Source organism: Malurus melanocephalus, unplaced genomic scaffold, assembly GCF_030028575.1.
Source record: "Malurus melanocephalus ecotype Western Australia unplaced genomic scaffold, MMel_1.1 scaffold_801, whole genome shotgun sequence".
NCBI lineage: Eukaryota > Metazoa > Chordata > Aves > Passeriformes > Maluridae > Malurus > Malurus melanocephalus.
The window spans coordinates 76,310-101,466 of record NW_026624033.1 but is presented as its reverse complement, the minus strand read 5'-3'; the positions used below and the strand labels follow the sequence as shown (position 1 = coordinate 101,466).

General features: G+C 52.7%; 1 protein-coding gene across 1 annotated transcript; it reads right to left on the bottom strand.

The window, feature by feature from the left end:
• Nucleotides 1-153: 153 nt before the first annotated feature.
• CFAP70 (cilia and flagella associated protein 70) lies at nt 154-23,443 on the bottom strand. The gene is made up of 26 exons (XM_057385250.1): nt 23,332-23,443; nt 20,913-21,099; nt 20,523-20,618; nt 20,134-20,207; nt 18,943-19,116; nt 18,368-18,547; nt 17,884-17,975; nt 16,742-16,841; nt 15,575-15,709; nt 13,980-14,114; nt 12,767-12,858; nt 11,056-11,116; nt 9,657-9,848; nt 8,965-9,096; nt 8,012-8,137; nt 7,398-7,531; nt 7,194-7,309; nt 6,871-7,044; nt 5,870-5,959; nt 5,104-5,192; nt 4,113-4,265; nt 2,630-2,791; nt 2,387-2,476; nt 1,314-1,415; nt 477-524; nt 154-301 (listed from the first exon to the last, which is right to left on the bottom strand). Exons 1-26 carry the CDS (start codon nt 23,440-23,442, stop codon nt 221-223), a joined length of 3,126 nt encoding a protein of 1,041 aa, XP_057241233.1. The 5' UTR covers nt 23,443; the 3' UTR covers nt 154-220.
• Nucleotides 23,444-25,157: the final 1,714 nt, after the last annotated feature.

Genomic DNA, 25,157 nt, shown 5'->3' with positions numbered 1-25,157 from the left:
CTCCACCCACCTGCCGCCATGGCGCGCGCCGCCGGCTCAACCGTCCCGCGCGGCCGCAGCCAATCAGCGGCGCGCTAGCGCCTGTCACGTGATGAAGTCCCGCCCCCAACCCCGCCCCCGCGCTATGACCACGCCCCCCGCCCCTCCCCCRGTCGTGACACGATGGCGACAGAGCCGGGCAGGAACGCTCAGGGCGGGGGGACTTTATGTGCCCAAGGGCTCAGAAGGAGGGGTCGCCGAAGCCGAAGCGGTGCTGGAGGGCGCGGATCTCCGTCAGCAGCTCGTCGTTCTGCAGGCCGAGCTGCGGGAAGAGAGAGCGGGCTCAGGGCCGGAGGCGCGGGACTGCCCCGGTGCTTAAGGGCTCTTTGGTGGCTCGGCTGCGACACCGAGGGACGGGGAGCGTCCCGTGGCACAGCCCCGACAGCCAGCTCGGAAGGGAGCACGGTGAGCGGTTCCCGCGGGGCACGGACACGAACCTTGAGGGTGTATTTGTAGCACTGCTCCGCTTCCAGCTGCCGCCCGCCCTACAGCCGCCGGAGCACCGGGGGACAGAGCGTAGCGTGGGTTAGGGACGAAAAGACACACGAGACCCATCAAATCCAGCCATTCCCCCAGCACTGCCAAGGCCGCCACWAACCCATGKCCCCAAGTGCCACAYACACACGCCTTTTAAATCCCTTCAGGGATGGTGACTCCATCACTGCCCTGGGCAGCTGTGCCAGTGCCTGACCACCCTTTCCATTAAGGAATTTTCCCCAATATCTACCCTGTCCCTCCCCTGGCCCAGGCTGAGGCTGGTCCCTCTCCTCCTGCCCCTTTTCCCTGGGAGCAGAGCCCGATCCCCCCGGCTGTCCCCTCCTGTCAGGGAGTTGTGCAGAGCCACAAGGTCCCCCCGGAGCCTCCTTTGCTCCAGGCTGAGCCCTTTCCCAGCTCCCTCAGCTGCTCCTGGGGCTCCAGACCCTTCCCCAGCTCTGTGCCCTTCCCTGKACATGCTCCAGCCCCTCAATGTCCTTCTTGTTGTGAGGGGCCTAAAACTGACCCCGGGATTTAGGGTCAGTTGTGCCCAGCATGCCAGGAAAGACATGGCATCTCAGTGAAATGACATTTGTAAGCAGCTCAGCAGGAAGGACATACCCTGGAGCAGTCAGCTYCTCAGGCTGCTGTTTTTGCCATCCAAGCACTCACTTTCCCTGAGCACAGCCCCCAGACTTTTTATCACTTTAGGTCCATGAGCAGATGCCAATAAGCCCCACAATAAACCTCCCTACCCCAAAACCCCCACTCCATCAATCTGACAGGGGCTGGGCACTCACATTCAGGGAGACGAGGGCGAGATACGCCCACACTTCAGCGTGGGTGTTGTTTAGGGTATTGGCTTCAGAGAGAGCATCTTCTGCTTCCACCATCTGTCCCATCTTGAAGGGGAAAAGGAGAGGCATGGACAAAGGACAAAGAGCAGGGAGAAAGGGCTTCCCAAGTGAACAGGTATAGCTCTAACAGCAAAAGAAATCAGTGCAACAGGAGCTCCTAGAAGGGCTTCCCTGATAGAAATGCAGGGAGAGGATTTAGGGTGCAGACAAGGAGTTATCCTCAGTGCCAGCTTCCACCTGTCCATTCTGGAGCATGAGCTCCYCACTGCTGACCCCCGTGGGATCACACAGTTTCCAAATCAGCCTCGTGCTGTAAGGAAATCAGCACAAACACCTTCACCTCCAGGAACCGCGTGATCCAGCAAGATGAGGAAACATGGCAGTGCTCCTGCTCCCTATTTCCACTGCACAGAAGCTCTGGGCAGGCAGGGGTAGCTGGTGCCCAGACCACCTGACCTGACCTGATTCCACAGACTCCCAGGGGGTGAACATTTGGCCAAGGGGGAAACAGAAGTTCAAATTCCTTCCCAGGCTGCATCCCTCAACTTCCTCAGCCTAACTCCCTTGGAGGAACCTGGCAAGGTGCTCCCTGGGGAGATACCGTGCTGCTGGTGGCTGGGTGTCCTTGGCAGCCCTTCAGTGGTGCTGAATTGACTTAGACAGGGAAAGCACCAAGATTCCTCCCTGCTGCCATCCCACTCAGTGCCTTGGTGGTGACATGTGGAGGCAGGCACTCAGAGCAGAGCCTGGACTGCTTGCCATGACACCCTGGGGAAGGAGGTGCTGGCAGGAGCTGGGATGAGGCCAACGATGGCTGCTCCCAAAGCAGCTACTGAAGGTGACACCATCCAGGTGCCATGCTGGGACTGTGACAGCACACAGGGCACGATGGCCTTTGGGAGCACCGGGTCACAGGCAGCCAAGTGTTGCTTTAATCAAAGGGATCATGCAAAAATCAGCCCTGTGTCCCTTGCCACCAGCTGAAGGCCAGAGGACATGAAGGCAGCTGCACTTACCCTGTAGCAGGCGATGCCCACGCCCAGCCAGGTGAGGCAGGAGGGAGAGTCATTACAGGCAAGCAGGTAGATGTGCTTGGCCCGGGAATACTGCCAGGAGAGAGACAGACACATCCCCTCTGCATCAGCACATCACTCAACAGCCTGTGCCAGTGGGGCTRGGACACCCACTGTCCCCACTGCTGCTGGGGCAGTGACTTGCTTTATGGTCCCTTGCCCTCCACAGCCCCGCTGGCTCCTCACCTGTTTCTCTTCCAGGTAGATGGAGCCCAGGCGCAGGTAGACAAAGTGCATATCTGAAGCATCCTCCATAAAGCTGATGACTCGCTCATAGTAATCTTTTGCCTTCTTGAAGTCCTTCCTCAGGTAGCATAGGTGCCCCTTCTGAGCCCAAACATTTGGATTCTGTGCACAAAAAGCCAGGAGTGAGATATGGATGGGAGAAGCAGCTGGGAGGGGGACTGGGGCAGCTGTAAGCAGCAGAAAGGAGGAGTGTGTAATTGTATTATCAAAACAGCACCCTGTACACTGCTCCAGGCTGGGGATAGAGCGGCTGGAAGCTGCCTGGTGGGAAAGGAAGGCCCTGGGGAGGGCTGGTTGGCAGCAGCTGAAGCTGAGGCAGGTGTGCCCTAGATGGGCAAGAAAGCCAATGGCCCCTGGGCTGTGACAGCAATGGYGTGGCCGGCAGGAGCGGGGCAGTGCTCGTGGCCCTGAGCTGGGCACTGCTGAGGCCGTGGCTGGAGCGCCGTGTCCAGTTGTGGGCACTTGCCTCAATTGCAAATGGACATTGAGGGGCTGGAGCGGGTCCAGGGAAGGGAACGGAGCTGGGGAAGGGGCTGGAGGCCCAGGAGCAGTGGAGGGAGCTGGGAAAGGGGCTCAGCCTGGAGCAAAGGAGGCTCYGGGGGGACCTTGTGGCTCTGAACAACTCCCTGACAGGAGGGGACAGCCGGGGGGGTCGGGCTCTGCTCCCAGGGAACAGGGACAGGAGGAGAGGGAATGGCCTCAGGCTGGGCCAGGGGAGGGACAGGGTAGATATTGGGAAAATTCCTTAATGGAAAGGGTGGTCAGGCATTGGCACAGCTGCCCAGGGCAGTGATGGGGTCACCATCCCTGAAGGGATTTAAAAGCCCTCTGTGTGTGGCACCTGGGGACATTGATTGTGAACGTGGTGGTGGGGAATAGTTGATGACCCTAGAGGGCTTTTCCAACYTAAACAATTCCATAATTCTATGACAGTAGGGCAGGCTTTATGCAGAGTTAAGGTCAGTGGGCTGCCTGCAGGACACCAGCAATGGGATCCCCCTGCAGCTCCCTGCCCAGTGTCCCGCCTGCACACAGCATTCCCAGATGTCACCTTCCCCCTGCGTTCCTTTCAACCTGCCTCCCCAAAGCCGGTTTCCCTGCAGAGAGCTCAATAGCAACCTTGTTTCTCAAGAAACAGAGCCTGATTCACCCACACAGAGAGGATCAGGATACAGCCATTCAAAGGGAAAAAAAAGGCAGATGCTGCAGAGGGAAGGGCAGAGACAGGCTCAGAGAGGYTCCCTGTCTGTGCAGAGGGTGATGGGAAGCTGTTAGGATGGGGTAACAAAGAGAGCAGTGCTGCAGCCACAGCCTGGTGTGATTTCTCTCCCTGCTGAAATGCTCKGGACTCACAATGGAGWGGTCAAGTGGAAATGAAGCASGGGCTCTGGGTTCACACACACCAGSAATGCACAGGAATTACCAAGGGGTCGACCCGAATAGCCTCATGCAGACATTCYTCACATCTGACAAGGTCGTTCTGCACCGAGTAGGTCCAGGCCAGAGCCAGGTAGTAGGCACAGGTGGGGCCTCCCTGAAGGCTCAGCATCTCGTGGGCCAGTGCCATGTGAACAAACTGGGGAGGAAGAGCACAGGGGGTGGTTAGGGGAGCAGGGATACCATGGGCACCCCAGCAGGACAGGGCAGGAGGGCTGACTGACACTGATCTGACTTCCACAAACAGAAAACACACAAGAGATTTCTTTTTCCCCTCTTTTGAGCGTTGGTGTAGTGGAAGGGGCCCCTGCCCACAGCAGGAGGTTGAAATGAGATGAACTTTTCAGGTTCCTTCCAAACCAAACCAAACCAAACCAAACCAAACCAAACCAAACCAAACCAAACCAAACCAAACCAAACCAAACCAAACCAAGCCAAGCCAAGCCAAGCCAAGCCAAGCCAAGCCAAGCCAAGCCAAGCCAAGCCAAACCTTTCCATGATTCCATCTAGTTCTGCTTTGCTTTAAGCAACTCTTTCTGCCATGTCAAATTTAGGCAGGCAGCATAATGTGGCAACCAGAGAGATCCCAGAGTTAACTTGGTGGGACAGGCATGTTCCACATTCCACAGYTGATATAAAAATCACTCCAAAACACACAAATGTCTGAACCAAGGCGTTGAAGCATCTTGGAAGCATCTCAGTAATGGATTAATAGATCCCATCTCTGAATGCACAGGGGAGAGCATCCTGCACCATTTCTGAGCTGGCTGCTCCCCCTGCAGCAGGCAGTGTTGTGGGCTCAGTATTCTGCCTGGCCACACGTCTGCATCCCTGGGCAGTGGTGGCTTTGCTCCCTCTTGTGCTTAGCCTCTGGAGTGGCCACAGCACATTCCCTGAGCCCAGTAAAGGGGCTGGCTGGAGCTCTTTGGGAACAAACCGACCTGCCTTCCCACTCCTCCACTCCCTGTTAAACTCACCCGGACAGCATTGACTTTCATCAGGAATTCCAACGTCTTCATGAAGATTGTGCAGGGAGCTCGCTGAGGCCCTGAAGCAATGTATAGTGCTGCAAGAAAATGTGTCTCTGTCAGTCCCAAAATGGGGCTTTTACTTCTGGAGCCAGAGCAGGACCTGAGATCCCAGTGGGGACAGAGAAATCCCAGCAACATGGAGTAAAACTCAGGAGGTGGCAAGGGAGATTGAAGCAGAGATTAACTCAACATTTCTTTTTGAAGGGCTTAAATTTTGTAGGATCTGAAAATAAATTATGCTATTCACCCACTAACTTTCCAGTCCAAAGATACAGGGAGAAAAGGAGGGAATTTATGAATGATGCCTGTCAGAGACAGTGAGGCTCCTGCCTCCCCAAACCAACAGGGGGCCCTGAGGCAYCCAGCACTGCCATCTCCACTACCAGGGAGCAGCTCCCACACCAYAGGACCAGAGGGGATCCTTAGGGACACTTTAAGAGCTGCCATCTCAGGAGGGAGACAAGGAAGGTGCAGGATGCAGTGACATGAGGGCAAGAGCTGCATTCACCCGCTGGCTGTCCATCCTGAGATGTTTTGCTCTGCAAAGTGGGGTGAACCTGCTTTGCCTGCAGATTCCCTGGCTCAGGAGAGACAGCAGGCCTGGCGTCACGGGGGCCATGGCTCATTGTTCCCACTTTAATCCCCACCATTCCCATTCCCATTCCCACAGCCATCTCCCAGCACTGGGCTCTCCAGATCTCTGTTCCCAAACCTTCCAGGTCTTCCAGCGGTGCCTCTTCCTTGGATGTCACACCCTCCACCACCTCTGGCTGTTGGTCAGCTGAGTCATCCAAAGTCTTTTCTGGAATGAAACCCCCAACAACCACTAGGTAGAAAGAATTGGCCATCAACTGCCCAATTTAGAACATGATTCCACAAGAAATGGGGAAGATAGAAAATATGAAAGAGCTATCAGGTTTTCAAAGCTGGGAARAAATTTCTTTGCAGGAGGCAAGACCTGGGACTGGGGTTTTGAGCACAAAGTTTACCACGTGAAGGCAGAATCAGGTATAAATGAGATARGATGAGAGGAAACAGCCTCAAGTTGCACCAGRGGAGGTTTAGGTTGGATATTGGGAAAATTTCTTCACAGAAAGAGTGGTCAGGCCCTGGCASAGGCTGCTCAGGGCTGTGGTGGAGTCCCCATYCCWGGAAATGTTCAAAAGCTGTGTGGATGTGGCACTTGGGTACATGGGTTAGTGGTGAACACAGCAGTGCTGGGTTAACAGTTGGACTCARTCTTGAAGGTCTTCRTCATTCCTTTGTCAACCTTAGTCATGCCATGATTCTATGAATATCCCTTTCCTCATAATCAGAAGGGACAAAACCTCACATGTGTCACGAGCCTGCCTGCCTGAGGCACTGTGCATGAGTGGTGATAACATTAAAAATAAAGCTGGTCAGTGCTTCCTGTAGCCTGACCAAATATCAGGGACTCAGGCTGGACTCAGAGAGGCTCTGAGGGAAGCCTTAGCCTCAGGGTCACTGYCAAGCAGCTGCTCTGCCCTTTGCATTGGTGAGGCAGAGCTTTCCAGGCTGTGTTGGGTATTCACAGTGACAGCTTCCATGGAATTCTGTTCTAGCTCACAGTCTGAATCTTCTACCTTTACTCTTTGTACTTCTCAAAAATTCTCCTTTCCTTCCGCCATACACCACACAGCTCCAMGCCCCTCCTTGCTGGTGCCAGGGCACCTCCTGGGTTTGCCCAGTTACCTGGCAAGYGTTCCTCTGGGTCTGTGTAGGGAAAACTGGGCTTTTTCCCTTCTTCTGCCTCACCAGCCTCAAGCATTCTCCTCTCCTCCTCCAGCTGTGTTCGCAGGAGCTTCTTAGCCTCACGGAAGTTCCTTTCTGCCCGAATATAATTATTCTGCAGCTCATAAAACAAACCTGTGGGARAGACAGAGCAGCATCAGCAGCACCAGCAGAAGGAAGCAAAATCCTTCCCCTAGCCCTCAGACTGGAGCAGGGAGAAGAGGACTGGGGGCAAGAACAACACTTGGCTCCACAGGAACACCTTGAGCACCAGGTTTTTGTACCTGAAAGGGTCCAGGCTATGATGTTGGATGGGTCCAAGCAGCAGGCATCCTCAAAGAAAATCTCTGCCTCTTCCCAGTGTTGCAGCATGACAGCCATAATCCCACAAAGCAGCAAGCTGGGGCAGGGGCAGAGCAGTCAGCCTTGCAGTGCTGTGGGGGACACACCCAACACCCTTCCCACCCCCCACCAGGAGCACTCAGCACCTCTGGACGTGCTCAGGGTCCAGACGAAGGGCTTGCTGGAAGCACTCCTGGGCTTTGGTGGTGGTCTCATGCAGGAGGCAGAACGCTCCATAGTCCAGCCAGGACTGGACATTGTGCTGGTCCTGAGCTATCCTCTAGACAACAGAGATCATCATTGGAGTCAAGCTTGTGTACTGGGGAGACAGGTCTGGCCAACCACCTGGCCAACCCAGCCCAATTTAGTGTGCCCTTGTTTATCATGTGCAACGATGTCCCCTAACTGGGATCGTGCTGGAAGCGCAATTTCTCTAAACTTCCTCCACCTAACACATGTCCTCCAGCTGATCCCTCCTAGGGCCCAGTGGTGGCAGAACTGACCAGCCCATCTCATTTCCCCTGGCCTCAAGGCTGAAGTCCTCAGTGACCTGGCCAGGGACAGTTCTCACATGCTGCAGAGAGCAGCCAGCATCTCCCTGGAAAAGCCCTCCCATACAGTCTGAGTATCCTGGTGACACTCAGCTCTTTCCTCCCTCCCACAACTGGGCTGGCTGAGCTGTGAGCAGTGGCCCCACTGTGATGCTGTGCTGTACCAGCCCACACAGRTGATGGGCAGGAAAGAACAGGGGCTCCCTTACCTGCTTGTGGAAGAGACAGGCCAGGTCAAAGTTCTTGTCGGCTTCAGCTTCGCGAGCAAAGAGCCCGAGCTGATTGCTGGTYGTGAGGGATGGAGGGGCAGAAGAAACATCTTCTTCAGACAGGAGCTGGTAGGGAAGGAGACAGTGTTAGCCCTGGGGAAGGGAACAGTGGTTCATCTGATCCCACTATGGCAGCAGGCCCCATGCCAGCACTGCACAGTACAGACCAGTATGGCAGGGGCYGGGCAATGGGAAAGGCAAGCTGCTCCTTGTGGTGGAACACGTTCCTGTCATTCCCAGGTACCTCTGCCACACAGGGACATGGCAACATCAATTTTTACAGGGGCATGGAGTGACAGGAYGAGGGGGAAAGCTTCCCACTGCCAGAGKGCAGGGTTGGGTGCAATAYTGGGAAGAAATTGTTGCCTATGAGGAGACCCTGGCACAGGGTGCCCAGGGAAGCTGTGGCTGCCCCTGGATCCCTGGCAGTGTCCAAGGCCAGATTGGACATTGGCGTTTGGAATAACCTGGGAYAGTGGAAGGTGWCCCTGCCCATGGCAGGGGGTGAGATGAGATGAGCTTTAAGGTCCYTTCCAACCCAAACCATTCCATTATTCWGTGATTATTTACAGCATTCCCCAGATCAAGGAGATGTCAGACTTCTGTGGGGCCATTCACTGGTGACCCCAGCTCATGCYCTGCCCAGCCACCCTCACCACGTGCCAGCTACAGCAGCTTTACCAGTGGCATGTCACACATATTCCACCATCAGGATTTTGGAGCGGTGGAACACAGATGCACCGGACCCTGCCTTGAGTGTGGCTCATGGTCCACATGTGACAACTCCAGCAGATGAAAGCACGAGCCTGCTTCTGTCTTGAGAAGGGCCGAAGTCCTTCCCCTGCCCTGGATCCACAGTGGTCATGGCCCACGTCCCCCAGAATTCCCCCTACCTTGTTCAGGGCAATRTGCATGTGGTCCATGAGGTACACGTAGAGCTCACAGAGAAAGGTCTGGAGCTCCTCCTTGGTCTCAAAYGCTGTGGTCTTCAGGTATTTCTCCCTCACAATCTTTACCACAGAATACTATGGAGACAACAAACATTCATTAGTCAAGGCAGGTTCTCCCTGTGCCCCCCACCATCTCTGTAATCAGACAAAGACAACACATTCATTTTGCCTGAAGCTCCARCTTAGTTCTGAGAAATAAATCCAGCCCACCACAGACAAAAGTAAAAAAAGCAAGGAGGATTTCCTTCCCCACCTCCCTGACATACCCTTTAGGGACACCATGTGGATGGCTCATCCCCTCAGGACAAAGAGGGGGTATCCAGGAATAGTGTGGCTGAGGCTGGGAATGTGAGAGCAGCCAGCTTTGTCTTTCTCAGGTTATGAGCATGGGGCAATTGGATGTGACCATGCCAGTGATAGGAAGTGTTCTTTAGGTGTGGGACCAAAGCAGCTCAGTGCCTGCTCCATCAGAGAGGAATCSTGTCCCCCCAGTGCCCATGGCAACAGCTGTGTGGCAGGAATGGATTCTGGAGCACCACAGCATCCTGAGTTACCACCATGGAGCAGCAGCTCCTCACTGAGAAACCATCAGGACAAAACAAGTAGAGAAGCAAAAAGCACGAAGGAGTCTTCACCTTTAGCTGTTCCTTAAAAGCAAAGTATTTCCCAGAGGTGTTGAGCTCATAGTTGAGCTGGCGCTTCTGTTCCTCCAGGATTTTGTGGTCTATGGCTCCCTTGTCAGGCAGATCCTTCCCAAAAAGATCGTGGTATTCACTCAGGATGGAAAGTGCAACACTGGTGACTCGTTTGTGATAATCTTCCACYGCCTAGGAAAGAAAGAAATAAATTTCACAAGCCACTTATGCAATCAGCCTTGATATGTATTTGATTTGCCACAGCCCACGCCTCCCATTAACTCCACCTGACTCAAGTCTCAATTAGTCTGTCACACATCCTTTCCTGTCCACGCCTGAGGGCTGAGAAAATACCTATAGGTAAACATGAAAGAGCTCCTTCCTGCTAGGATTTTCCATCAGAACCCAGTATTCCAGTCACTGCTATGTCACTACTACAGTCTCCTGTGGCTGTGAGTAAAATACTTCTCGTTTGTTGGGAGCCTTGAAACCCATGGGCAGCCCTCTTCAGCACAGCCTGTAACTCCAGAATCTTGATCCTCCAAAATTCTTGGTGACCTGAGAGTGGTCAGGGCTGATTCTGTTCAGGTTTGCCTGAGTCTGATGAAGCACTTGGGCTGGTCTGAGACAAGAAACTGTTGGGACAGCCTAGGATAAATGTAAGGTTCTAGTAGCCTCTTTTCCCAGCATCCCATTTCCTTCCAAACATCCCTCCATGGCTGCCTTCCCTCTCTTGGCTCCATCTCTTCATCTCTTCCCTTTGTACGGGATGTGAACACCATTGGTGAATGGGTTCCCAAGGCACACTATYGTGGAGATGGCACACACAGAATTTTCTTTTTCTGTGTATTTCATAGAACCATGAATATGCTGAATTGGAAAGGATCCACAAGGATCAAGTCCAACTCCCAGCCCTGCACAGACACCCCAACAATCCCACCCTGTGCATCCCTGGCAGCGTTGTCCAAACGCTCCTGGAGCTGTGGCAGCCTCGGGCCAGGACCATTCCCTGGGGAGCCTGGGCAGTACCTGGCCACTCTTTTGCTAATATCCATTAAAACCTCCCCTGACACAGCTTCAGCCATTCTCTCAGGTCCTGTCCCTGGTCACAGAGAGCAGAGATTGAAGCTGYCCCTTGTGAGGAAGCTGCAGACCCCACTTAGTTCTGCCCTCAGTCTCCTCTGCTCCAGGGTAACATTYCAAGTGACCTCACCATTCCTCATATGGCTCTATTCCCTTCTGGACCCTTTACTCCACCTTTGTGACCCTGCACTCTTGTCCTCTTSGAACCTCATCCCCTTGTGGCTGTGGGCTGAGAACGAAGACTCAGCTGTGTGAGAGGGATGAGGGCAGGATGGGGTGGCAGAATGGTGGCAAGGCCACAGGCTCTCACAGGTACCTTCTCAGCTCCGTCTGTCCGGCCAGGCAGCGTAGCATGGGGTGGAATAATTTCCTTGACCCTGTCAATGAGAGCAGAGGAGAGATCAGCAGATCCACTGCCAGGGATGTTGGCTTGTCATGGACACAGGCAGTGCCCTCTCCAACCTGCCATTGTGTCCCTGAGACACCTCACAGAGACCTGGGAGCAAAACTGARGTCTCAGACTGAGAATGAATAGGACCCTACAAGTGATGCTTGTAGCTCATCAYGACAGGGTTAACATTTATTGCTAGCAATCCAAACTGCTCTTCTGGAGCAGCAGATCTGTATCTTGGAGCTCCTGGTTCTGCCAGAAGAGCTGTAAGGAAGGAACCGGCCTGAGGAAAGCTCTGTAGAATTTGGTCACTGAATAGCCCAGGTCCATCAGCTCCCAATATCACCCATGGTGGCTGTGGCACCTCATCCCTTGGCCACTCCCAGACACCAGGCTCAGATCCCCAGACACCACACCAGCCCTGCCTGGGCCACTGCTGGAGTTACAATGACCTTTCATGGGATTAGCACATTTTTAACTAAGATTTTATTAAGGTGAGAGGGGCTGAGTGCTGGAGCAGGAGTCTCTGTGGAGTCTCCCTCCATGGATATATCCAAAAGTAATTTGGACACAGAGTTAACGTGCTCTGGGGAACCCCACTTGAACATGAATGTTGGACTCGGTGACCTTCAGTAGTCCCTTGCAAACTGAATCATTCTGGGATGTTGGAATTAAAGTCTCTGGGGCCAAACCAGACATAATTCACTGAGATTTTTATCAACATTTGCTGCTTGCTGGACACCAGAACACCCTCAGTCCTCAGAACATGATCCAGTCCACCAAGCCAAAGTGYCACAGGCCTCATACAGGTGCACACAGCAGGCAAGCAAGGAGTTACACTGAATCCACACACATTGCAGAAGTGTAGGAATGTATAAAATAGGCCAGGAAAAGGTCTGCTCTATGAAGGGTTCACTTTCCTCAGCCCGTTTCTCCTGGAAGACAGCAGGTAGCAGTGAGRGCAACACARTGAGTGGATGATATTTCTGTTTGARATATTCACCTGCACTTCTTACACCTGATTAATCTGCTGCATTTTCTATTTTTTTTATCCCATAAATGAGATGTGTTATGCCTTTCTAAGCCCATAACACAGCAGGGCTGCCACTGGACAGGAACTGGAAGTCTCAAAGCAGCAGAGATGAAAGAGCAGCTCTGCAGCAGAATGAATGAAAACTAACATAAAAGCTGAGGAACGGGTAAAACRTGGTGAGAAAACTTCTGGAAAGCTAAAAATGAGAGAGTGCTCTGCTGAAGCAGCAGCAGGACTACCCAGGGCAGTCCATGCTGGTGGCCAGGACTGACCAAGCCACTGAACAAGAGGCTTGCCAAGAGGCAAGCACATGGGGATTAGTGGGAAACAAAGCCCAGACAGGAACACAGACACTGTTGTGCTGCTCTGGTGTCTCTTGTTTTGAGAGGAATGGCAGGGAGATGCCAGCTGGGATGAACAAGTGTTTTCCCAACACACCAGATGCCATGTCTAAAGCAGTCAGGCCAAATCCTCCCTCTGATTCCTGTGGGYTTTGTCTTTTTCAGGCCTTCTTTATGGAGTATTCCAAGGGGGGTTTGCTGTACAAGCCTCTCTCCACCTTGCAGAGAGGAGCTGTCAGCCCCATAGCTCATCCTTACGCACCGTTGGGCGAGCTCCTCCCGCTGCCGCTTCGGGACCAAGGGCTTGTCCAGCATTATCTCTATTATCAGGAATGTTCCTGCCTCATTGTATTGCTGTGGAGATAAACATTGCTCCCTGTGTCGTGCTGTCTGCAGCCAGGGCTGGCACAATGAAATACCGAGCACACAGCCACAGATCTCTAAACTGCAGAGATTCAGCTTATTTTATAGCCTCCCCTCAGAATGAGTTACAGCAGCAAAATCCAGCTCAAGAAACCAAGCTAGGGAAAAGGACAGAGCCYAGACAATCAATCTGCCTGCAGAATGAATGTGCATTCCAGAGGAAGAAGCCAAAATATGAAGGGATAATTGAAATAAATGCCTGGCAATTTACAGAGACCTTCTAGCCCAATGCCTGTCTGGTCTCCAGGTGGACGTCATTGGAAGAACTCTGGGACAGCATCTACGTAAAACGTCCTTTGTCCACTTCACTCTTGAGGAATTTAATTGTGTGAAAGGTGTGAGACACCACCATGGTGATGGTCTACAGTCTCTCCTTCTCTTTGGAGAGACATAATTACCTGTCCTTCAAGGCTGAGATCTGTGACATTTTCAGATCCTCCAGTGCCATCTGACAACTGGATTTTGGATGGGTTGAGTAATTATTAGGAAAAAGAAAATATGTTTTTTGCTTCAGACTCAATAAATTCTGTATCTTTGCAAGTTCAGGGTGTGAGATAAGACATGCTGTTCAGGCAGCATGTCCTAAGATTTCAGGATAAGGGAAGGCTGCAGCTTCCTCATGAGGAGCAGCTCCAATCTGCTCTCTGTGACTAGGGACAGGACCTGAGGGAATGGCTGGAGCTGTGTCAGGGGAGGTTTCAGTTGGATTTCAGGGAAAGATTCTTCCCCCAGAGGGTGCTGGCATTGCCCAGGCTTTCCAGGGAATGGTCCCGGCCCCGAGGCTGCCACAGCTCCAGGAGCGTTTGGACAGCGCTGTCAGGGACAGGGTGGGATTGTTGGAGGATCCGTGTAGGGCAGGGAGTAGGACTCACGATCCTTGTGGATCCTTTCTAGTTGAGGAGGTTCTATAATTCTAGAATAATGAGTATGTCTCAGTTGGCTGAAGAAACACAGCATCCATCCCTGGTTCCTACATATCCCAACTTCCTGGGACGTGGAAATAGAGCAACCACGTGCCATGTGCCCCCCCAGACACCTCCAACAGACCTTACCAGGTTAGAAGAACCTTTCTCTTCCTTCTGAGCCTTACTGGGAGCAGCTTTGGAAACAGGAGAGGATGCCATCCCTTCCTTGATCAGACTGATCTCTGACCTGCGATCCCGGAAAATACTGTGCTGAGTTTTGGTCTGAAAAATAGAGGCAACAGAGAGAATCAAGGGACAAAGAAGGCTTCCTCACTCCTTTGCCTTAACCTCTCACATCACAGAACACAACGTCAAGGTCCTAAATACATTAAGAAGCTTTGCAACCTCATTCTCTCCTCCTAGAGTTCAGCTGCTGGTGCTCCAGGCCAGCAGATCCTGTGTAGCTGTGAAGCCTCAGGTTAGACTGTGAGACTCAGTGGTGTCTCTCCATCTTTCCACAAAGAGCTGTTTTCCCTGAGGACTGGCCCTTGATTCTTGCCTGAACTACGTGGTGAACATGCTGGAACCCAGACCCATGATCCTGAATTCCTGGTGGGATCCTAGACCTGCCTCACAGCKCTGGACTTGATGAGGATGGCTGGATGAATCTGGCTACTCCACACTAGGCCTGTTCCACATATTTTTGGGGGTCCCCACCTGCCTGACATCATCTCTTGGCTCCCAGCTCATTTTCTGGTGTGGAGCAGCCACCCTGACACACACCAGTGAATTGCAAGGAATCGGTTTGTCAGACTATGTGTTTACCCAGTGTTTGACCACCTAGACAGGCTGTTCCCTCCCACATATCCTGGTTACAGGATTTGGGCTAGCAAGAGTTATGGGGAGCCTGGGGAGAGGATGGAGCAACTGTAGAGAAACTCCTTAGACCAAGAGGCAGCCCAAAGCATCCAGGGAACGAGAAGGACTTCACTTGTGACAGATAAATGGCACAGGACAAGCAGCACCATGCAGCCAAGGGGTCGTTACTCATGGCAGGGAAGCAGAGCCCAGCAGACACACTTGTGCCCAGCCCTGCTCTGCAGCAGCCAGTGGGAGCAGGGAGGCAGCAGGAGGGCTGGAATTCACCCGGCTCCTGCGCATGGACCGCAGCCCCACAGGGAATCGGGTGGTAAAACCAGGCTGTGCATCTGGCCTCCCGAAACAAGCTCAGTCTGTTCCAGGAGGGACAGACTGTGGGAAAATGGAGATGTAACTGTCACTCTTAGTAACAGAGAGGGACAAACGCAAAGACAAATAAACCTCGGTGAGCTAGAGCTGAAAGAACTCCAGTGACAGCTTTTTTGGTGGTTGCCGGGGGTAACGCGATCCTTTTAAAGCCACTGTTTGCTCTTCCCAGCGACACAGTTCCCTTGCCCATGTTCCAGACTGTGGAGAGTGGAGCATGCTGGCATAGGAGGGAGTGGAGTGAGATTCAAAGCCTCTCTCAGCGCCCAGACCTGCTCACGCCCCCTGCCAAAATCCTGTGCCCTGGAGAAATCTGCACCTAAGAGCTTGTATCACTATTTTTCTCCATCACGAAGGGCACTGAAGGTTCAGATGCAGCTCTGAGCACCACACTGCCCRCACTGCCTGCTCATAAACATCCCASTGCCCACTCTCCCTGCTCCCAACCCCTCTGTGCAAACCCATCGCACAGCTGGAGCAGGACCTGCTGCTCTCACCTTCGCAAACACCTCGTTGTCCTGGTAGGTATAGACACGGAAGGCCCCTCGGATCTGCTTCACCCCAGGGCACAGCAAAGGCCCCATGTCGACATATGCCACTCCATGGAAGGGAACCTGCTTGTCGTCATCTCCCTGGAAACACAGAGGAAGGGACTGAGATCCTGAACAGACTGTTACTGTCCTTAAGGGAACAAGGTCACCAATCTCATTAAGAGGAGGCCACACAGCACAACTGATGCACCTGAAGAGCCTCTGTCACTGGCATGGAGCCGAGACAACCTGGATGGGTACACTGGAGTCTTTCCATATGTAGAATATTAATTTTATCCCAATCCCCGTGGGGCAGCTTTTTCTAATTCCTTCACTCTGCTATTCCTCAGGATGGTCTTGCTTAGATATGGCTGGAAGATTATCAGCTGTGTCGTTAGAAATCCAGGTGACCCCACCAGAATTGTGCAGCTCAGGCTGGACAGAAACCAAGTGGCTAAGGAGGTGTGGGAGGCCTGGCTAGAAGGATCATCATCAGATAACAAAGTACTGCAAAATCCTGGCACTGGGGAGTGCTGAAAGGGATTTACACCAACTTAAATGACTTTGCCCTGGAATAGATCAGGACCTGTCACAGAACCAGCTGCCAGGAGCAGAACCATTCTCTAAGGGGCTGTTTCTGCTAAACCACCCTGGTTTAGATGCAAAAGCATAACTTACCTACAGTCTGAGAAAGAAGGCGTGAACTTCTTAAGGTGTTCCAAAACCCCATTGGCCAAAGATAAGCTCTATCAATTACCTTAATTCTCCTCAAGGCCAGGCTGGACAGGCYTCTGAGCAACCTGCTCTAGTGGAAAGTGTGGGTGCTGTGGGGTTGGAAGTAAATGGAGTCTGAGGTCCCTTCCAACCCAAACCATTCTGTGATTTTCAAAAGCACCCTCTCCCTGATCCCTTTCCACTCAGCTACCACAGACCATCAGTGAGAGTTCTGTATGGTATAAAGAAAATATATGACTCTGTATCTATTTAACAGCTCTATAAAGCTGATTTTTCCCAATGCCTCCTGCACTCTGACTCACTTTGGCTGCTTCAAGCCTGGTTTTGGTATCACAATGGCATCAAAAGGAAAATACCTGATAACACAATGCTACTCTATAAGCCAGACCCCACTTTTACCTTTTCAACTTTGCTGGCTTTCCCTTTGCYAGCTGAGACAACGGTCAACCTGCAGAGCTCCACGGGCCAGAAGCGGCACTGAGTAATGCGTCTCCGCAGGCTGGGCACAAAGAAGATGCAGGATGTATTGAGAAGAGGCAGAAACCCAGCTGGAGAGCCCCACCACCCTCCTTCTTGCCCCAGCAGCTTCTCTTGGGTTTGCTTCACCCCATTCCCTCAGCAAAMACACTCAGGCCATGGCAACACTGATTTGAGGCAGGCTGGGTACATTTTCTCCTCTACCCACTGCTGTATGCATTTATGGCACAGCCAGCTTTAAAATAACTGTGAGAGCATCACACTGGGTTCCCTCTCTTCCCTRGTTATTTCAGACATAAAATAAGTAAGAAGGATTATGATTAACTTTGGTATAAATCCTGAATTGTACAGAGCAAGTAGATCCTGAGCTTGCATTCAATGTGGCTGGTGACTCTGACACCAGCAGGCAGGCTGGTGGATGTGTAGAGAAAAGAACTTTAAAAATCAAATGAGGTAGAAGGGAGTATTTCCACACAAGGASTAATTTGGCAGTGAAATGCACAGTCATGATACAGCTGAGGCCAGGGAAATAGCAGGATTGAAAGATAAATGGAACACTCACCCTGATCTGGAGCTGCTAAAGGTAACACTTATCCAATAAAAAAGCAAATGAAGAGTGCCCACATGGAGTGAAAAGCTTGAATGTATTTGGGATTCAGTAAAACTTAATTAGCAGCTCAGAGGAGAGTTGTGGAAGCCACTCTACTCCGTATCTGCTCACCATAACTGCTGCCCCTTCCTTCAAACCATGGAGGCACCAGCCCCCAGCCCCACCTGCTGCTAGCAGGAGTGAGCACTTGTGATCTGAAGACAGCAGCTCTAGCCAATTCATCTTCCCCCAGCACAGCAGWACGAAGCTGCTGCCAGCAGTTCAAAGCTGTTCAAGAGCTGCTCCCTGGCTCAGGTGAACACTTGTGGCCAAGAGATAGCCACAGGAGCTGTGGGAGGTGAGGCAGAGCCACAGTTTGACTCCTAAGAGGTCCAAGAGCACCTGAATGTTGCTGCTCCCTGCCTCAGGTCATTCATCTGAGCACATTCTGAGGTGGGTTGCTCAGGTCACTTACACAGCCACTGAAACAACRTCCAGGAAACAGCGCCTTTCCATGTCCCACACGATTTTCTTCTTGCTCTCTGCCTGGATCCTGAATTCCCTATCCTGTGAGAAACAGCATGCAGTCAAAGCCAGGAGAGCAATCTCCACAGCCTGCGTCATCCTCAAAAATGTCCCCAGGAGAGAATGTGAGTCAGACAGAGGTGTCCAAGTGCCCACAGCCAGGCCAGCCCAACAGAGAGCCTGACAGCCTTTCCTGCAGACACCATCAGTGTTAAGTGCCTGGCTCACAGGCACAACTCCCAGCACAGCAGCTCAGTGTGGGTGTTTTYTGGGACCAGACCTGCCACATTCTCCCTTGGGATGTCTCCTGCATGTCTGCTGTCCCAGGGGWGCCATCTCTGTGCTGGACACTGCACAGTAACCACTCACCTCCCTCTCATATTAAGTCTCTCAGTCCCTGCTGGTTCTCTTCCAAACCTGCCACGCTTTCCTACCTCCGTTTTGGTGAGCTCTCCATCCTCTTCTTCATAAGGCCCACCAACAATGAAGGAGGAGGGTATGGCCTGAGCAGCAGGGGCCACAATGCCACCAAGGGGCCATTTTTTAGGCCGGGGACACGGTTCTTTTTCACCATCAGCCTTCAGGATGCCGTCCTTGAAGAGCACTACCAATTCCTGATAGAGAGACGCGAGAAACAAAGGATTTGCATTTCTAACAGGAGCAGGAGCAAGAGCCAGCTGCTCCGAGCTGAGATAACAAAGCAAAGCAACAGTACAAGGCTCCTGGCTTGGAAAATGCACTCCACCACACGCATACAAAGAATGGAATAAAAATAAAAAGCCATGTGGAAAAAACCCTGYCAGTTTGAATCCAAATCTTTCCAAACAGACCTTTGTTTGTATTAAAGAAACACGTCACGCCACAGAGACTCTGAGCCCTCCTGACAAAGGCTGCTGGTGCACAAGCACAGGAGCTGTGCACCCCACGTGCCTGGACACTTGTTCCATGGGGTGGGAGAACAACCCAAACCCAGCCAAAACCCCTGTCATTGTGCCTGGACCATTCTCACATTGTCAGCTGTTGGTATTTGCAAGCAAGCCATGTAGCTTTGCTGGGCTTCAGTGGTAAAGCCTTCAGGGACAGAATAAGCTGCCTCCAGCRTGACACTCAGGAGGCTCCCAGTCCAGAACTCGGTGGCAGAGAGCAGGATGTCTTTGGAGCTCACTGTCACTTCAATTGTAGCCTGTGAGACAAGGATAAAGTAGAGCCAGTAACCAGACAATTATAACCTGCCTGCTCTTAGGGAAACCCAAGGCCAGAATATATAATGCTATCTTGTGCTTCATCTCAGATGTAAAAGAAAATAGCCCAGCACAGGAAAGGAATTTCAGGATAAATTGGGCTGAATTGTGGCATTTGTTTGTTTAAATCACAGCCTGCTTGAGGTATGGCACATGCCCCAARGGTCTCATAAAATGAGCTGTAGAGAAAGAGGCAGGGTCTCATAAAAGGAGCCACAGAGAAGGAACATCAAGGGTGGAAAATGATGCTTTTCCCCTGGTGATTCAGAGAACCACAGCTTTGCCTCTGCCCTATCTCCACACTCTGTGTGCAGCCTTTAATTACCTGTCCAGGTCCTGGATGGATGGTGTGTGAGGGAAAACCAGCTGGTCAGCATTTATTACCTGTCCTCCCTAATGAGTGCCCCCCCCACCTTGCTCACTGTGAACTCCTCTTAAACACAGAGCTGCTAATGGGATATCCACCCCTCCAACTCCCTCCYGGTGCTCACTGCAGGCAGGCTCAAGAGCAAAATTGGACACGTTTTCCCAGCCTCGTACTTCATTCCCTGTTTTAGTCACTGGAGATTGCTGAATGAATAAGGATCTGGCAGGAAAGGCAGTCAGAGCTTGTACAATAATGGACTCAGACATTTTATCTGCAGAAAGGAAGGCTAATAAAGCTGGGCAGGTGACCCTGCCACTGCCTTTTTTGGGCTTTTCAGCACTGTGCTTTCCATCTTTATTATTTTTTCCAGAGCAATTGGGTAGCYGCACACATTAACATTTCCCAGCACGACTTCACCTATCAGAGGGAAGTAAGGACAGACGTCAGAGGGAGCGGGAAAGGCCTCCAAGCCTGTAACATATAGGGCTGCACCACATCCGTGCTGACCCAGGGAGCTGAGTCATGCTCTCCCTCCCATTAAAAAGCAGCAGAGAGCTGAATGAGGGAAGGAACAGTTCCAAATTCCACATACCATGGCCTCAGGGCGAAGCCTCTCTGATGAGCCCACTGCATACACAGGAGTAGAGATCTTCAGTGTACACTCTCCTGGGAAAAAATGGAAAGAGAACTGCCKAAAGAGAGCCCCTCTGCAAAGAATCATAGTCATGGAATGATTCGGATTCGAAGGGACCTAAAGATCTTGTTCCAGCCCCCTGCCATGGGCAGGGACACCTTACATGAGACAAAATCGTGATATAACTCTGAATGCTGAGCTACCCTCTCTCCCCACYCAAGTCAGCTTTTGCAGAGCTATGAAGGTCACTTTGTCAAATGCAGATAAGTTGTACTCAGGGGTCCATAAGCAGAGATCAAAAAGGGAGCAAGGAGCAGTCATGAAGCCTGTGGAATTCAGTTTTGTACCTTGCACCAGAGGTAAAAGATCCACCACGGCTTGGCCAATAGGTATTAATTTCTCCGGTTTTTTCTTATCCTTCTGCCCCACTTCTAGCACTGTCACTAGGAAGATAAAAAGAGAGGAGCTGGCAGAATTCCTTAGACCAGCAGGTTGGGCACTGGGAAGGGTCTGTGTCAGCTCTGGCACATGCTCCTCATCAGCTCCCAAGGCTGACAAGCACAGCAAAGCCAAAGGGGCACAGGCCAACATGAAAGGGGATTCTTCCAGCTGGCAGAGATGGACAAGAGGTGCTGGGAGCCTCCCACCACTGCTGCTGAAGTGCTATTCCTGAACCAGTGACTCCTGAAGCAACAGCACCCAGCTCCAAGGTGGGAGATCTGGCACCAGRTACTTACAGAGCAGTGGTTTGTGCACAACCACATCCACGGTGTGGGGCCCATTGCGGCTGCACTCAAAGCTGGTGCTGAAGTCATATTCTGCTGTCCCATCTGGCAGGACATCAATCTTGGGGGATTCTCCCAGGAGCATKCCGTTGTACTCCACACGCACCGATGAAACCAACACGCTGCTTTTGAGATTTTTCTGTCAAAAAGAGAGCACAATGAGCAGCTGGTTCTGCAGCAGCATCCCAGGATCACAGTTCCTCTGGCAGCAGCTCGGATCAGTCACCAGGACAGGGCTCATTTGTCGGGGTCTGTTCCACCACAGGAATGGGGAAGAGGAATAGAGCTTGGCCATGCTGAGACCTCACCCTTCCCTGTCTTTTGAAGGGAAATTTCCTTTTCCACCATGCTGTGATGCCCCAAAGATTATCAGGAGCTGTGGCAGGGGAGATAGAGAAGTCCAGACTTCACCTCGGGAAAGACATCTAAAACAAATCCCAAAATACTCCACTGATATTTTTGTGCTTCCAGGAAGCTTGAGACCTTTGCTGTCTCCTAAGAAAGTAGCTCTTGACCTACAGGGATAAACTCACAGGATACCTGTGGATGTCACATGGTGCAGAAAGTCCTGAAATAGACATGAGAAAATGGCCTCAAGTTATGCCAGGGGAGGTTTAGGTTGGATATTGGGAAAATTCTTCACTGTAAAGGTGGTCAGGCACTGGAACAGGTTCCCCAGGGCAGTGGTGGAGTCACCATTTCTGAGAGTGTAAAAAAGACATGTGCAAGTGGCACTTGGAAACATGCTTAGGTGGTGTCCTTGGCAGTGCTGGGTAAAAGATTGGACTTGATAGTCTTAGAGCTTTTTCCAACCTAAATGATTACATGATTCTACAAAATCAAAGGAAGGGCTCCAGCAAGCTCTTTGGGAGCTCGGCAATTTGTTGTTACAACATCTTCACACCACTTGCTTTAATCAGAGATGAGGAGATTCAAATTTTACTTTGAATTTCAAATGTCTAAACAGAGGTGCTTAGACAGGGCTGGAGAGGGAAAGTGAGGGCACAGCATATGGCAGTGGGGAYCCACATGGGCAGCACCATGTACCTCCACAGCAGAGGAAGTGCTGGGCAGCAGGTACCAAAGGGCTCCCTGCAGCAGAAACACAGTTTAGTTTTCAATCCACAGAGAAGTGGCTGAACACAAGGGCCATTGTACCCAAACCCAGCTTTTACTTAGTGCTGAGCCACAGGGATGCCTAACCCGCCCTCAGCTCCCTCTCTCCCTGTCACTGGGGTAATTAGCTCCATGCTGGTTCTTACACAAAAAGAGATCTCTTTCACTTGGTTTTAATTTTCAGCCCTTCTCACTGTCTCCTTGAGCATACATTCTATGAATGGCTAAACAGAAGAATCCAATTAACCTTTCCCTGTACCATTAATTATCTAGGGCTCCTCTCTCATCCTTCTCTACATTRCCTCTAATTAAGCAGATTCCTCACTTATAGCTGGAAGTGGATTCCACATACTTACAGACGGATTTTTTTTTTTATGCTGTTGCTGTGATTATTGCCCTTTTGTAACCCTCCCCTCCCTTTTGCATGGCCCTTTCTCACGGTGGAGCRATCAGAACCACAAAGCAACATTTCAATCCAGGAGCGTTTTTTCCCAGCGTTGTTTTTCCTCCTTTCACCTCACACCTCACCTAAGCTGCTGTTTGTTGAATCTATCAGTGTAAGAGGTACTTCAACACTACAATGTTAAAGTCTCAAGCAGGTGCTTTTGGATTGCTTTTTCTGTCTGCTGCTGAGGCAGGAGCAGGGATTTGCATTTTTTTCTGCTTGCAGCGGGAGCTGAGCTTCTCCTCCACATTCCCTCCCAAGAGCCAATTCCTCTGGAAGACTTTAAGGACAGCTGGATGCATCACATGGAAATCACAGCAGTGGTGGTTTGATTAGCACCAGCTCATAGCCTTGCACTGGATCCACTGCCTTTTTAAAACCAGAGCCACCCTATTGCTTTCAATAGGATTTAAACAGCTGGAGCTGGCACACAAATCTGACTTTATACCCAAGGGGAGATCCTTTTGCAGGTATTTGTCTCACTGATCACATTATTGCTCTGTTCTGCTTTAAAAAGCTGCCATCTACATACAGTTAGAGGAGGCAGCGACGGACATGTCACCTCAGCATCTGTGGCCTGCTGCTGGGGAGAAGTGCTCCCCAATTTATGCACCTCACAAGCTTTTTCCTCTGTGTGAGCTCCTCAGCAGGGAGGAGGAAGACATAATGTGGCATTGCTGAACCTCTGATACTCCCACCACTCCTTCCTTTAGCCTTACCACCCCCCACCTGCTCTCACAGGGGATCCCAGCACACAGAATCGCTCTGGCCTTGTTTATTAAATTAGMAGAGATATTTTCAGAACTTTACCAGGTCCTGCACCTTCACAATTGTGATGTGTACTGGTATGGGCTGTGACACATCAGGAAAATCCAAATCATCCGACTCCTTCCCACCAGTCAGCCCCGCTGGGTCCTCCATGGCTCTGCAGGARAAAGAATGAGGAAAGAAACATGAAACTGCTCCATTCCTCTCCCAGATACCTCTGCAGGACACAGCAGTGCTGGTTGCGAGCGCTATTCAGGGCTTGGCTGTCAAAACACCATTGAAAGCACAGGGCTTTGGCAGTGACGAATCTCTCACGAGGCGCAGGGGGGGGACTGGGAGAAATGTAATGTGAAAATTATCCRTCTCTGTAAGCTTCACCCAGCTGCAGCTCCCAGGAGAGGTTTGCTGTGCCAGGCTGCTCTCGGCTTCCAGCRCCGGGTACTTTCCTCGCTCTCTTTTACTCCCTGTTTAAGTTAAWGGTGACCCCAGGGGTCAAAGGCTGGCAGCTGCCAGCTCATCCCCTCACTGCTCCCACACCCTGTGGGGAGCTGGCTCCATCTGCTCCTCAGGTTTGTGAATCCCTYTGGATTCCCTCAGGGCACTCCAGGGATCCCATAGCCCCCTCGCYTCACACCCCCAGGATGGGGGGCACCAGCGCCCACCTGAGCCTGGCAGCCCCCTCAAGGCASCCTCGATGGGCCTGGGGGTGCTTTCACCCTGGTGCGGTCCTGCAGCCCGGGCGTCTTCCCGACCCGGGGGTATCCTGCCACCCCACACCGATGGGTCTGGAGGTTTTCCTGCCCCAGAATGGTCCTGTAGCCCTTCACCGTCTGTCCCGACGATATTTCCGACCTGGGGTGCACCTACAGCCCCTGACGCACGGGCCTAGGGCCTCTGCCGACCGGGGGTTGTCCCGCAGCCCTTCACCGACTGTTCCCTCCTGCCTCGGGCGCTCCTGCAACCCTTCATGCACGAGCCTGGGGCCTCTGCCGAGTTGGGCCGGTCCCGGAGCCCTTCACCCACGGGCGTGGAGGCTCTCCTGCCCCAGAACAGTCCTGCAGCCCCTCCCCGACAGTTGTAGAGGCCCTCCCACCCCGCGGGAGCACCGTGCAGCGCCGGGGCTCGAAGCTGAGATCTCCCCGGCTCGGCGGAGGGCCCGCGTCCCGTAACCACAGCGACGCGGCAGCTCCCGCAGCCCCCGAAACCTCGCGGGGCCCCGGCCCTTCCCGCGCGCTCGGGGGCGTGCCCGTGAGGGCTGCCGCCGCCATGATGGGTGTGGGCAGCCCTCACCAGCCCCTTGTGGGGCGGGAGTCCCCCCGAGCCCTCCCGTGTGGGCTGGGGGGTGCTGCAAAGCCACCATGTCCCCCTCTGCAGCCTGGTGTGCCCGGCTGCTGCCCCAGCCCGCTGCTGGTCCCCGCCCCGGCTGGCAGAGGCCATGGTGCCCAGCCAGCCACGCCCTCACACCCCTCTGGGGGCCCTGAGGGGTGGAGGGCGGTCTCCGCAGGCCGGGCCGGGGGCGCTGGGGGAGCGACTTTGTATCCCTATGGTGACAGAGGGGTCCCAGGCGCTCGGGCAGCTCCCAAATTCCCCCTAGGTTTGCAGTGTGGGACGCTAYAGGGTTTTGGGAAACACCACTGCCACCAGCGCGGCTTTTGGGGCGGGAGCCGGACCCCCGGAGCGGGTTGGCCCGTTCCCGGGGAGGGGATGCCCAGAATAGCTCCGCTATCCGATTCCGAGGGGCCACGGCCGTCTGCACCGCCGGCTCCTGCGGGCTGACATTTGAGCCCAGCCGCGGGACGGGACGGGACGGGACGGGACGGGCACCGGGACTGCCCCGGATTTCCCGGCACTCCCGGGACAGGAGCGGG